The following is a 14,965-nucleotide window of genomic DNA, read 5'->3' as shown; positions in this document are numbered from 1 at the left end:
ACATTGAAGCAGCAGAGCAGTATCAGATACATGGCAAAAATCATGGACATGGCAGCCCAAGCGATGTTTCCATCATCCTGGCAGTCAGGGGAGATGAGAAGGGCACTTATAACACAAGTAAATAATCGTTTGCAGAACTGGTGTTGGTGACAAGGTTTTGATTTGTATGACCACTGGACACTGCTTGCAGATCACCATCTGCTTGAGAGAGATGAGATCCACCTCATTATGCAGGGCAAAATTGGTTTTGCCAGTATGATGGCTGACTGCACAAGGAGTATGAGGAATAACCATGATAAGTTAGTCTGTGTGCAGCTGCAGGAATGTTGGGATCACAGAGATGTGGTGGATGGCATCCCTGACTGGAGTGTTACAATGAAGGACAACCAGCTCCTTAGGATGGACAGGCCAGGAAAACAAGGAGGGGAAGTTGCCCTTTATGTGAAAGAGCATCTGAAGTGTATAGAGCTCTGCCTGGCAATGGACAAGGAACCAAATGAGGATTTATGGAGAGTGACTGAAAGAGGACAGGTAAAGGTGATCTAGTGTCTGCTGTAGGCTGCCTGACCAGGAAGAACAAGAGAATGAGGTAGGCAGATAGGAGCAGCTTCACATTCACAAAGCCTTGTCCTCATGGGGGACTTCAACCACACAGATAGTTGTTGGAGAGACAACACATAAGCAATACAGTGCCCTGCTAACCTCCTCTTCCAAGACATAAAGGAGTCAACAAGGACCAATGAATAGCAGTGATTTGCTGGACCTCTTACCAACAAGGAGCCTGTTGGGAACGTGAAGCTGAAAGGCAGCCTTCGCTGCAGTGACCATGAGATGGTGTAACTCAGGATCCTGAGGGGAGGGAGGAATGTAAAAAGCAGGCTCACAATCCTAGCCTTTGGGAAAGTGAATTTTGGCCTCTTCAAAGACCTGCTTGGAAGAGCCCCACGCGATAAGGCCCTGGACTTAAGATGGGCCTGAAAAAGCTGGTTTGTATATTTAAGGATCACCTCCTCCAAGCTCAGGAGCAGTTCATTCCAGAGACTAGAAAGTCTGGTAAAAATGCCAGGAGGCCTGTGTAGATGAAGAAGCAGCTCTTGGTCAAACTCAGACACATAAAAAAAGCATACAAAGGGTAGAAGCAAGGATGTGTAACCTAGGAGAAATACAGAAACATTGTTCAAGCATATAGGGATGAAGTTAGGAAAGCTAAAGCCCAACTGGAAGTGGATCTAGCCAGGGATATCAAAGCCATCCTAGCTGGGACAAGAACAATAGTTTCTGTAAATACACAGGTGACAAAAGAGAAAAACTAGGGAAAAATGGGCCCTTTGCTGAATGACAGGTGACCTGGTGACACAGGATGTGGAAAAGGCTGAGTTACTGAATGCCTTCTTGCCTGAGTCTTTGCTATCAAGACCAGCCTTCAGAAACCCCACAGACTGGGGAAAGGCTGAACCAAGGAGGGGTATCCTTGGGGGAAGAGGATCAGGTCAGGGGATACTTAAGCAAACTGGACATACATGGGCCCTGATAGGATGCACCCAGAAGTGCTGAGGGAGCTGGAAGATGTCATTGTAAAGCCACTCTTTATAATCTTTGCTTAGTCATAGTGAGTAGGAAAGGTGCTTGAGTACTGGAGGAAAGCGTCACCTCCATCTTCAAGAAGGGCAAGAAGGAGGATGCACAGAACTACAGGCCTGTCAGTTTCACCCTGAGCCCCAAGAAGGTGATGGAGCTGCTAATCCTGGAAATCATTTTCAGGCACAAGAAAATTATCTGGAGTGACCAGTATGGCTTTATGACGTGGAAGTCATGGATCAGCTTCTCAGACTGGCGTAGTAGATGAGGGGAGAGCAAAGAGGCTGTCTGTCTATACTTCACTTGGCATTGTCTCCCACAGGCTCCCCGCAGCCAAGCCATGGATGAGCAGGCCGTGAGGTGACCTGAAACCCGCACAACGCCGCACAGTGAGCACAGGCAGCACTCGCTGCCCGCCTGCGACCTCCGCCTCGGCGAGCCCTCCCCAGCACAGGCGATTTTCCCGCCTTCCCTCCCTGCCCGCTGTCAGCCCAATGGCCGCCACTTTCCGCCTGCCCCGGAAGCGGCGTGTAGCTTCTCCTCCTTCAAGCAGGAACCGTGAGCATCCCAACCGAAGGTGGCACAGGGGAGGCAGGAAATTATTGGAGGAAAGAGCCCCGAAACGCCGCCGCGGGGGAAGGGAGGGCTGCGCATATGGCGTTGTCGAGGTAGCGCCGGCACCTGCCATCGGGGAAGCAGGCGGGCAACTACAAATCCCGGCAAGCAGCGCCGCGCTCCCGCCCCACCCTCCCCTCCCCTCCCCACCGCCCCCGGGGTGAAGAGGAAGCGGAGGCGCGCCGGGTCGGTGCGTCGGGGTGTCTTCGGGTGCTGGTGGGGCCGTCGCTTAGCAACCCAACCCCCGCGGGGCCGCTGGGCGGGCGGGCTGGCGGGGAGGCCGCCGCTCCCCCGAGCCGCAGCGGCCGAGCGGCCTTGCGGCGGTCTGACTGACCGGGCACTGTGGTGCCCATGCGGGTAGAGAAACGTGAGTCAGCAGCGCCGGCCGCTGGGGCTGAGGTGCGGGGGCGGCCCCACGAGGGCCGCCGCTCCTCTGCGAGCCGCTCGCGGAGGTGTTTCCGTTTAGAAGGACGGCGCTTGTTTTGAAGGAAGAAGCTCAGCCGTTGGGCTCTGCGGTGGTTCAGGAGTGGCCGGAAGCATCAAAAGTGCCTGCAGCTACTAATAATGCCGGAGCTCACTTCGCGGCTGTTACTGAATTGTCCTGTGTTCTACTGGTAACACAGCGCCGTTAAGCGGGAGCTCCGATCTGCCTCTTCAGATTTAAGCGCTGAGCTCTGACCTTAAAGCCACCGTAGGAATGAAACGGAAAATGCTGCATAGTTAAAGAAAACTTACGAAATAAATTGATGAAGCATGTTTTGTTTCTGTTTAGGTAATGGAGTCTCATAACTCCGGCATAGTTTCCAAGAGTCCGTCAGCCTCTGAAAGTGAAGATAATGATATTGAGTTCGTTGGAGTAAGTAGACCACTTGCTGGAAATGCACTGCCTGTTGTGGTGTGTTCTTGGTAGCCCAGTGAAACAGGAGGGGGTCTTTGTGTACTGTGGCTATGGTCTTATTTTCAATGGAAAGCATTACTTTTGAATTTAAGGAGAATTTAATTTGTGAGCCTTTATGGTGGGTAACAAGCTTATCTTAAAGGTTTATGTACTTGGTTTGGGGATTTGGTTTTTGGTTGGTTTTTATTTGTTTTGGAAGAGTGTTAAATGATGTCAGTCCTATATAGAGAATGTAGACTTGAGTGTCCCAGGAGGTGAGTGAGGGATTACAGTGATCAATGACGCATATGAGAAGCCACCATAGCTGACTTTTTTGGTAATTAGATTGCATAGCATTTTACTTCATGAGTAGCCCCACAGAAGTTAATGGAATAAAGCACTGCTCGTTCTGCAAAACTGGATGAACTTTGTATATACTTTGTTAAGAAGAGGAAGGAAATTATGTGTTAGAGGCCTTAAACAGCCTTCAATTGTGAAGCACTGTATAATAGCTACAGTACAACACCTAGTCTGATGCTGACATGTGGCTTATGTGATGTAACTTTAAGACCACTTTAAGACCCATATCTGTTGAATGTCCAAGCAAAGCAGAGCGGTTTTGGTGCTGCCTGTGTTCTGGCCTCAATATGTCATCATATGGAGGTGCTGGATGGCAGAAAGATGATTTTCCTTAATGAGCAAATTATGCGAATACGATCAAGTGGTTAATTGATGCCAGGACTAATAATTGCTCGTTTCCTATGGATTTGTCTTGTCCTTAATGCTGAACAATAACTAGATTTTTTTATTATTATTATTTTGTATGGTGTTTGATTAGAGTTGATTAAGTTAAATGTACAGACCTTTTCTGCAGGGGTATTAGGTGCTCGAGTATAAGGGATGTGCATATTTTTGTGAAAATTACAAGCAGTTGATCTGAGACTTCTTGGTCTTTTAATTGATTTGGTCAAAATTGACTAATGAGTTCTAAGTTCATTATATACACACACAGGCATTCACGTGCAGTATGATTGTATAAGCTTCATTTTCCTGAAATACTGGGCAAAGAAGGAGGAAGCTAGTGTAGCTTTGAATGTGTAATGATAGAGGGGCTGCTGGAGCACCGAGAGCAATAACTGAGACCTATTAAAATCAATGCTTCTGTTAACTTTTTTTTCTTGTTTTCATCTGTGGATAATACGGAGAATCTGTGGTCACAGAGATGATTGCTTCTGAGCCATGCTGCTCTATATAAGAAGATGATTGTGCTTAGGCTAGTTTGTGTAGGATTGATGTCTTGGGATGAAGAGCTTACTGTTGTCACTGATGAAGATGAGGGAAAAGATGTGTCACCCTGACCACCACCTAATATGGGCAGTGTGTCCTTGGATCTCCCATTTGCCCTTCTCAGTGAGGGTGAACTTGGACTTTGCAAAAGAATTTGTAAACTACCTGGTTAGCTTTAGATCATCATTTCCATATAGTAAAGTATGTAGGCTTCATCATAAACATTGTGTATGACTGCTACCTCGTCACTGGTGTGGGGTTTTTGTTTGCTTGTTTTGGGGGGAAGGGGTTTTGGGGTATGTTTTGGGGTTTGTTTGGTTGGTTTTTTGTGGTTTTTTTTTTGTTTCGTTGTTTGGGGTTTTTTTCCAATTCAATTACTTGCCTTAGAGTTTTGAATTCTTACTGTAGGACTGAGGAAAGTCCTGATTTGATGGAGCAAAAGCTCTGCTGCTGCTAGAGTTTTTTCAGCCTTTGCAGTCAGATTCGCTCTCATTCAGGAAACTTAACTGTTCTTCTGTAATTCCCACCTTTTAATTCTGCAAAGAAAAGTATTCTGGCCACTTAAAGTCATTAAAGTTTTGCATACCAACAGAAAAATATATCTTCAATGCAAGCCAGTGTTCCTAATGGCGTGATTTCTTAAAATAGGACAGTCCCCCATTCTGTTTCCTTGGTAAGGGTAAGGCAAGAGTGAAGGGATTCACAGGTTTAATGGGGTCTGTAGCACTTAAGTAGACAGATTATGCATGTTGCCACAGTCTGCTCTGAAAGCATTGGACTCCTGAATTGTTTGGGTTTTTTTTTTAATGGTATTGATCCACTCATATTTTTTTTCCTGACATTTCTTTAAAGACAAAGCTCTTCATTATGCTGCTTTTTTGAAAGAGCTTTCCGTGATAAAGTTGGTGCCTTTTCTAGGCCTTTGCTGCCCTTACCTTTGTTACTACATGTGGGAGCTCAAGATAATGCATAGTTCTATAAAGTGTTTAAATAACTTCTGGCTCCTCTGTTGTGTTACAATGAATGGCAAACAATGTTAAGGAGGGTATTTGTGTTTAATTTCTGTAAACGTGTTAAATGCATAGGAAGATTATATATCTTCCAATATATAATATATATTGTATACTATATATAGTATATAATAAAACTCAACTGGAAAATTGAAGAGCTATGTATTTAAAAATTACTTGCATTTTCTGATGCAATTTATGCAAAGTTTTCTTCACTGTTGGTGATTTTTATTTCAGAAGTAGAAATTCAAAGAAAAACATGATTCCATAGGCTCTGGCTTGTTCAATAATGATTTCAATTTGAGATCCAGGGAAGACAAATATACTTCATCTACCTTGCAGCCTTGACCTTTTACAGTGTTTTGGCTGCATTTCATAGCAAAAGATGCATACTTTTTCTGTCCTGAAAGAGTTGGAGCAGCCACTTAATTTCTTGCAAATGAATACTTCATTTTATTTCAAACCTAAAGAGGACTTCTGGCCTATTTTGGGAACTGATGATGTTAGAAAAATTGATTCATGAAAAACAGTTGCAGCTCTTTGAGCTCCTACAGAGGTCTTAAGGAGCAGGTCAAGTTTTTAGTTTTCCTTGTAGTTGTAGTTTTTCAATAAAAATATCTGAAGAGCAGTTGACCCTGGGATATACCAAAATCAAGTGATTTGCTGAAACATGTTACTATGTAAATATTTTGTTTCCTTTCCCCCTGGGGTGTTAGATATTGGGCATGCAGACTCAAATATTTGCTTCTCTAGCTTTCAGTTACATTACAGCTGGAACCGGATAAAATTGTAGAGTTGTTACAGAGCATCTCTGAAACAGGACTTTTATTTTTGCTCCCAACCCAAGTCTGCCAAGGACTTGAATTTTATTACCTGGGAGGTTGCAGAAATCAAAACTTTCTAAATACATGTTGGTTCACAACATTGGTCAGTTACTCAGCAGTCTTAAAGCTGGAAACCTGCAGGAACAGAGATTTAAAGCACAAATAGTACAACTTGTGCCAGGGTTTTTTAGTGCACTTTAATGTGAGCTTTTTCCATTATAATTAGTGTGTTTACACATGTATACACAATTATTCTTATGTAATTATTTTGTCAAAGATACATTAAGTTTGTGGTCACACATATTGAAAGCTAGTTTCATTTTTTCTGTTTGCTAGTGTGTGTATAGTTATGCAGAAATTTAATTGTGCTTTTTAAGCAGCTTGGGTATTTGTTCTGAATGCATGTCAAGCTAAAACCTGAACAAACAAAAAAGCCTTACATGACATGCCTGTGGGCCAGGTGTCTGTTAGCTAGGCCTTGTTACCCAAAGATTGGTTATTGGTGTATATTTGGTGTATGTTGAATTACTCATCCTGTTTCATGTTCATTTCACTTTTTCAGGAAGGACCCTTAAGGCCTGTACTTGAAAGCATTGATCTTGTCAGTAGTGAGGATGAAGACCCTAATAGCAGTTATTATGTTCATGTGAGTATGTTGTAATATATTTTGGGACTTCTCAGCTGGTAAAATAATTAGTCTGTATTTTTCCCCATCAGTTACTTTTCATAAAAATACTTGTTAGAGGTATTTTTAACAAGTAATAAATAAAACAGTATTGAAGTCTTTTGATTTTTACCTCCTCTTGATTGGAAGGTAAGAATGCCAACACTTCATTTTTTTCCTGAGGTGTTTTTTGCCTTCTTGAAAAGGACTTGGACTTGAGTTGACTTTCAGTGGTTTTAGCAAGTGTGTTGAAAAAAAATTCAAATGACCTCATAAATTGGTGTGTTTGGTTTCTAGCCTGCAAATGTCATATGGGCTATTCCCAGGCATTTTTCTTCTAAAATAATTTGTAAGGAGCAGTTCATAGATTGGAGGATCTTATTCTGATGGCAACCTCACCCTCACTCTTCATAATTCCTCTAAAGAATGTAAGAGTCAGAAGCAGGTCAGTTCAGGTATCCCCCAAGCTTATTGTGCCTACTCTGCAGGGCCTTTGAGGGAGAAGGTGACTGAGAATGACTCTGCTAGAGCTGTTTTTGGCAGCAGTGGACATCTCTTGGCTTATGTTTTCCAGTGTTGCAGTATAGGATGTATGAAACAAGCCTGGTTCTTAAGGAAAGGTGGGACTTCTGTACATGCACAGGCTCATTCCTCAGGGATGATTGCTAGTGTTGATTGTGCAGCAGGAGCAAACTACAGTGTATAGCCTTGATGCTAGAAAAAGCTAATCTGCCTTTCTGAAGATAGCAGGCAGTGTTGTCTAAGAGCAAGAATGATATCAGTTCTCAGTTTTTCAGGTGGGCTGCATGTTGCCTTTCAAAGCTTTAGTGATTTTTGTTCACCTACTTAGAAGAATTTACTTATTTTTAATTTGAAACTTCTATGACACCCGGCATAATCATCTATGTGCTTCAGGGAGGCTAATGTTGATGTCGAATTGCCTTGAATATGTAGGGGGTGGGGATTGTTTGTTTGTTAATGGAAGTTATAGATGCTGGTAAATAGGAAGAGAAAACTAGCAAGGTAGATAATGGAATTTAGGATTGGAATTATGTACTGAATTGCACCCTGATGCTTGGGCATTGCTTTTCAATGTATTAGTACCTGTTACTTAACAGTAACCAAATAAAAGTTTAAGTTTTCCATTGCAGAGAAATACTAAGCGTAAAGATCACATTGACTATCAGAAAGAACGAGTTGCTTCAACCTTGGATCGTCTGGCACGTCATGTAGAAGTTGAGAAACAGCAAAAAGAAGAGAGAAACAAAGCCTTTAAGGTATTGGATCTATCTTACTGTGGGCTTTTTTTATTATGTAGAATTAAGTAAAATTGCATAATACAGGCCTTGTAGTCATGAGTGCATTTACTTTCACAGTTAAGTAAATAAAATGATGGGTGAGTAAAATAGAGGGTTTTTTTGTTTTGTTTTGTTTTTTTACTTCTGGAACATCGTTTGAAACACAGTGTGGACTTTGTCTCTTCTGGGTTTAAACCACGACAAGTGGCTTTTACCTGATCAGTTTGCTAGCCTTATTGTAGTTCCTAAGGGGGGAAGGGGGGGGGGGGGGGGGGGAGGGGGAGTAACTTCATGTAAGCCAGCGGCAAAAACTTGCTGTCTTGTTTGTACATACAGTGAAGGGACCTCAGCATCAGTTACTCTGGTTAAATAATTGAAAACTAACAGTTATCACAAACCACCATTGTGCTTTTGTCTGAGATTTTGGGGAAGCCATTTGCCACATGAAATCTTTGTATCAGGTATTATTTGATAATGGGGTAAATTTTTTTTATGCATAAGGCAGAATTTTAAAGTTGAATTCTAGTAATTGTGCAACTATTTGAAAAGGTTCATGTTATTATGAACTGGGAGACACAGTCAGTAGTCTTAAGGGTAAGGCTGCTGTCAGTAGGCCTCAGACTACTTGAAGGAATGAGCTTACAAGAACCTCATGAAATTCAACAGGGACAAATAGAGTACTGGTAGAACATGCTGACTTTCCAGGCTAATTTTCTGAACACCCATAATGATTTTTAAGGTCACAGAATTGTACTATAGTTGCAACTTGTTAATAGTCTATGCAACTTTAATGCAACAGAGTAAAAGGCTGTTAGATACAGTGCAAAGTAGCCTTCAAGTCCAGAGAGGCCTTCTCCTGTTTCCTCCGCTTACTATCTGGCAATCTGTTAATGCCTCCACATACTTTCTCAGCTATGAAATGGAGTCAGAGATAGCTATGTAGTTTTTAAAGCAGTCCAAGAATGAAGGCTAAAAAATCCTTTTGTTAATTTTGTTAATGTATTTTCCTGCTGGGTGGCTCCTCAATCCTCATCAGGTAAAGTGACCTGCAAAATTCAGATTACATGTTTTCCACTTCAGGAGAAGGTTGACTCCCAATATGCTCATGGGTTGCAAGAACTAGAATTTATTCGGGCAAACAGTGACACAGAAGCCGCAAGATTATGCGTGGACCAATGGTTAAAAATGCCAGGTAAGAATAGGAAACTTAAGGTTCTGTGATACATTTTTTTAAGTCCTGCATCACAGGATAGAATGTGTGATAATTGCATTAAGCAATACCGACACTGAGCTTGCAGGTGCCTCATGCATAACCAAATTTTACAATATTAACTGTGCTACAGTGTGGCATTTGAAAGTTCTTTAAAAGTTATTCTTTCAGTGTTTTGCTGCTTACAAAATTCAATATACAAAGTCTGAAAGCCGCTAAGGCGATGTTAGCTACTTTTATAAGCAAAGCTGCTAGAAGGAAAAACATCACTGTTGAACTATGCTCAGGAAAATATCTACATAAGTATAATGTCATGATGTTCAATCAGTACAAAATACTGCATGGAAGACCTTGAGGAAGGTGTCAGAAGTGTTTGAAAAGTAATCCTACTGGGGATTGAAGAGACAGATTCTTCAAATGAAAGAACAGACTTACTGTAGCAGGATTGAGTTACAGTACATTGTTAGCTTGCTTTTAAGAATTATATAGCTTGATTATTTTTTTTTTTTTAATGTTTTAGGGCTTGTGTTTTATTTTGTTTTCTTAAGCCTCTGTAATTCAGATTCTAGTTAAGTGCTTTGTTTGATAACACAGGTCTCAAACCAGAAAGTGTTAACTGTGGAAAAAGGGGTATTTGCAAAAGAGCCCGTCAGATGAAAGTCAACAGCAGTCCCATGGCTTGCCCTGTGATGCACTGCAACAGAGAGTTTGATAATGGACATCTTCTCTTAGGTCACCTTCAAAGGTAAGGACATAGTGAAAGAAATAATGAAAGAATATGCTTCAACTTAGTATATCAACATCAAGTCCATTATAAGCTACCTATAGTGACAAAATTCTGCTTGGAGAGCAGGTTAATAAGTTAGACATTTTATGTAAATAATATGATGAACTTCCTGGTTGGTTTTTTTTTCATTTGATGTTTTTCATTCATAATCGATTCTCTCCTCTTGAGCATTTTTTAACTTTTGAGAAACAAGATTTCTATTCTTCAGTTCTGTTACATCTTCATCCAAACTTGAGAAAGAGCAAAATGTATATGACTTGATGGTAAGATTAAAAAATACCCCTATTAAAGGGAAAGAGGAGCAAGAGCTATAGGCCAGACAACTGTTCATAGCTGATTATTGCTAGTCAGCACTCACTGTGTCTGGGGTCAGTTTCAGCAGATACTGCCTTTTAACTACTGAATGTGGGGAAAATGGTAAGGAGTGAAGCTGTGGGAAGTGTTGTGGGTTAACCGTAGTAGTCAGCTTCGCCCCAGAGGGCTGTTCACTCACTCGCCCCAGTGGGGTGGGAAGAGAATCAGAAGGATAAAACTGTGAGAAGACTCTGGGCTCAGATAAAAACAGTTTAGGTAAAGCAAAAGCTGTGCACACAAGCAAAGCAAAATAACGAATTCTCATTGGCGGACGGGGCTTTATCACACATAGTAGTTACTTGGGAAGGCAAACACCATCATTCTGAACATCCCCCTTTTTCTCCTCCTTCACACAGCTTTTATGGCTGAGCACAATGTTCATGGTATGGGAGACCCCTTTGGTCAGTTGTTGTTGGCTGTCCCAGCTGTTTTCCCTCCCAGCCTCTTGCCTACCCCCAGCCTTTGTGCTGGTGGGGCAGTCTGAAAAACAAAGGCAGCCTTTACGCTGTGCAAGCACTGCTCAGCAATAGCTAAAACATCCCTGTGCTATCAACACTGTTCATAATTCCAAAACACACCCACTGTATAAGCTGCTACAAAGAAAAATTGACTCCATCCCAGCCACAACATGTGCAGGGAGGTAAAAATCAATAATTTTTTAAAATTCCTCTGCAGGAAATTGAGGTTTTGTTAGTCCTTTTGCTCTTAAAAATGGTATGATTTGTCTGCGAAGTGGTCATTATAATAGGGAAGCTGCAGGGAGAATCAGCTCTGTACAGGGTACTTCATCTGATATGGTTAATGACAGAGGAAATGAGGAATTTTATAGTTTAGGCCCATTTGATAGGGTTTTGTCTAACAACTTCAAAAGACAGATTTTATCCCCCTCCTTATTTCCCCCCCCCCTTCATTAAAAAGAACGGTTTTGACTATTTAGAGGGGACTACTTTGTTAATTATTTCTTTCTCTCCAGGTTTGATCATTCTCCTTGTGACCCAACAGTCACATTACGTGGGCCCCCAAACAATGCTGTTGCCTGTGTGATATGCTGCCAAATATTTTCAACCTCTCAGCAGTACAGTGATCATCTTTTATATAAGGCAAGATCATGAGGATAAGTAACTCACCTGACTGAAAGTACTAGGGGGGTTTCAAGATGTGTATCTATGAAGAGATTTTGATTTTTAATCCTTTTAATCTTCTTTCTCCCCTCCTTTCTTTTAGTCTTCAAGATATTTTTTCTTATTCTGCTGTTTCAAACACTGTATCTTGACAGTACTCCCATTAGGTCTAGACCATTAGACTAGTGTACTTTTGAGAGGACTGTAGTTCTGTCTTGAACCTCTTGTCCCTCTACTGGTGCTGTCATAAGGTATTCCCTTTTTTTTGCATCTCCAGAACTGAAAGATAAAGGCAAGAAGTTAGGGTGAAATAAGTCACATAAAAAGAGAAGCAGCAGAAGGAGATTTGGGAAAAGAGAGGCAATAGAATGAGGAGAACAAAACTTGACTGATTCAGATGTAACTGTTTCTTCTGTTTCTACGTATTTGCTGCTACTCACTAGTTAGCTTACAGAAGAGAAAAGGATAATCTAGCATTTGAGTTTTGATTTTAATATAAGCTAATGGTCTTCGGGGATTTTATTGTTGTTCCTTCCTACCTTCACTCTTTTGTTTTTTTTAATAATGCTCTCTTTCCCTTCTGTTTATAACTTACCCCGGTAAAACCTCAGTTCAATGACAGATGCTCAGGTATTATCTTCTGAGTGCATTGTTTCACTTAAGCAATTGTGTTGAACTGGATAATGGATAGCATTTTCAAAGTGTAGTGTTTTAATAACAAATGTTGTTGGGTATCTGTCTAGTCTGCAGAAGCTGTGTTAAATTTAGGGGAAGTTTTAAATACACTGAGTATCAGACTCCTTTTAGCTAGTAGTAGTAACTCTTAATGCATAGTCATACCTGACAAGCTTGAAATCTTACATCATAGTTTGTACTTGATCTTTTCCCATTGCTTCCAAGTTGTGTTGGCAAAGGGGTGGAAGGAGTTAACTTTGCTGAAAGTCACAGACCTGTCAGGCTGCTCAGAGGAGCAGCATTTTGAGAAGCTGGCAGTTAGTAAGTGTAGGGAAAAACTGACATGAGGAAAACCAGCTGCTTTGGTGATAGAAGGAGCTTTTTTTGAGAGACTGGGTAAAGGGACTAGCTAAGAGTTGATGTAGCCCGTAGTTCCTGGGAAAGTTGCTTGCTCCCAGTGGTACAAGAAAGGAATGGAAAAGTTGCCAATGATGAGCAGCTGAGTTTGACAGTGGCAGTTTGGCCAGTCCCTTGTGTTTCACTAGCTGAAGTGCATAGGAGTAGGCTGTAGGTAAACATAGATGTGGTAAGTGAAAAACTAAAAGTGGCAACATTACTACAGAAGGGATAGAGGAAAGGAAGGACATGAGGAAAACTGGGAGTAGTTTCGTGACTTAGTTTTTCCTAATTAGATCATTTTCTTTTCCAGCTAGGTGAAAATGACGGACACATAAAAGATCTCCCTCCGCAGCTTATTCAGTGTTTTGCTTGCCCAGACTGCTTCCTCCTTTTCACAAGAAAAGAGGAATGCTTGCAGCATATGTCAGGAGAGAACCACTTCCACCAGGATTCTAAATTGAGTGGTATGTTGCTACTAAGGATGCTGCTTTCATTCCTTCTGATAATTGATCTTTATGCTATGAAATGACATAATTGTGCTGTGTAAAAAAGCTTAAGGTTTTAAAGTTTGTTTTTAATGGATTCTTATTTTTTCTTTTAAGGTCTCAAATGTGATACAGTTTTGTAAGAGAAGATGCTTTGAAATCCGTATTTTTGTGTAGAAATGATTCTTCCATCACAATTGCTGTAATGAGAAGGAGACCTTCCTTTACCTCCATGCTGTCAGGTCTCTCGTATATGCTTCTCATCCTCCAGTGACTCTGTACAACTGCTGTCCTAAATAAGTTTACATTTAGCATGTTGATAGGAATTCAGACTGAAACGTAAATTTCTTTTTCAATTTCAGTCAGGCTGGTTGTGATGTTCCTTCCCCTTACTGTACTCTCTGAAGTCTGGAGGCTATTTTTCTTGTACTTGTCTTTGGCATTCCTGATGGAAAAGACCTGTGAAAGTTTCTTCTCCATATAATTGCAAATTTTTCCTGCTTAGATGGAACATTGCTGCTTGTCTGCCTTGCACTGGCCCCATTGCTGCTGAAAGCTAAAATACATGTTATATTGTGAGCTGGTAAAATCCTGAACTGTAGAATCATAGAATAGTTAGGGTTGGAAAGGACCTTAAGATCATCTAGTTCCAACCCCCCTGCCATGGACAGGGACACCTCACACTAAACTAGCTCTGTCACCCAAGGCTCTGAACACTGCCAGGGATGGAGCATTCAAAACTTCCTTGGGCTACCTGTTCCAGTGCCTCACTGCCCTCACAGTAAAGAACTTCTTCCTTATATCTAATCTAAATTTCCCCTGTTCAAGTTTAAACCCATTAACTCTTGTCCTGTCACTGCAGTCCCTGATGAAGACTCCCTCTCTGTCATCCTTTTAGGCCCCCTTCAGATACTGGAAGGCTGCTATGAGGTTTCCACACAGCCTTCTCTTCTCCAGGCTGAGAACCATACTTGCTAGATTCCACAGAAGATACCTGTCTGATTGTGGTCTTGGAAACAGCCTTAATGACCATCATAACTATACTGACTTCTTTAGCTTTGACATAAGCAATAGGCATTAAAGCATTTACTTTAAACAAATGAGATACAGATGGTGTTGACTTTTTATTCAAGAAGCTACCACATTGTATGTAGTGTAGCTTTCAGGATAAGCCTACATGGTCAAAAGTATTAGTATAGTTATTTCTCATCTTCATAACTATATATTCTGCTTCTTCCCTCCCACTGAGTGTCTGCATGAAGGGTACAGTAAATAAAGGCTTTGAAGGAACCTTTCTGCAGGTCAAGTCAGTACTGGCATCTTCATGGAAGTGACAATCAGCTGCACAGTACTTTTATTCTCAAATAGATTATTAACTCTGAGTGTGCTGACTGTAGGTGCCTTTAAAACTGGGTCTCTTCCAATAGAAAATTTCTTACACTGCTGATACCTGGAGGTAGACAGGGAGTATGTACTGGGAACATCAAAAAGTCCTGCACCTAAAAATTTGAGGAGAATTAATACTGAGGATGGGAAAGAAAGATTATCAGAGTATGTGGGAACTTGTTAAATGAATTGCATATTTTTTTCTTTTTAAACACACTATGGCTTTAAACAAAAGCATGTGTAGTAGGAGTAGACAGATAGTGATAGATAGGGGGGAAGATGGTCGATAAGAACCTTCTTGAGAGAGAGATCTGACCTGACCTTCTAGAAGGAGGAATAGGTAAGTAATGTCAGCCATTAAGTATGGAAAAAGCAAGATGCAAATTCAGACATGA

General features: G+C 41.3%; 1 protein-coding gene across 1 annotated transcript in view; it reads left to right on the top strand.

Moving 5' to 3' along the window:
• The first annotated feature begins 2,426 nt into the window (after positions 1-2,426).
• Positions 2,427-14,965, top strand: part of LOC133272892 (E3 SUMO-protein ligase ZNF451-like) — a 34,916-nt gene continuing 22,377 nt past the window's right edge. Inside the window, exons 1-8 of the mRNA XM_061460565.1 lie at positions 2,427-2,560; positions 2,966-3,049; positions 6,754-6,837; positions 8,007-8,132; positions 9,234-9,345; positions 9,958-10,108; positions 11,478-11,604; positions 13,010-13,163. Coding sequence (XP_061316549.1) covers positions 2,969-3,049; positions 6,754-6,837; positions 8,007-8,132; positions 9,234-9,345; positions 9,958-10,108; positions 11,478-11,604; positions 13,010-13,163 — 835 coding nt within the window. The 5' untranslated portion in view covers positions 2,427-2,560; positions 2,966-2,968. The remainder of the gene's footprint in view (positions 2,561-2,965; positions 3,050-6,753; positions 6,838-8,006; positions 8,133-9,233; positions 9,346-9,957; positions 10,109-11,477; positions 11,605-13,009; positions 13,164-14,965) is intronic.

The sequence above is a fragment of the Pezoporus flaviventris genome, unplaced genomic scaffold (genome assembly GCF_033815535.1).
Source record: "Pezoporus flaviventris isolate CSIRO_AGI_PZ_B2104156 unplaced genomic scaffold, CSIRO_AGI_Pfla_v1 ptg000031l, whole genome shotgun sequence".
Taxonomy (NCBI): Eukaryota; Metazoa; Chordata; class Aves; order Psittaciformes; family Psittacidae; genus Pezoporus; species Pezoporus flaviventris.
Note: the sequence above shows the minus strand (reverse complement) of the source record. Positions and strands in the feature narration are given on the sequence as shown.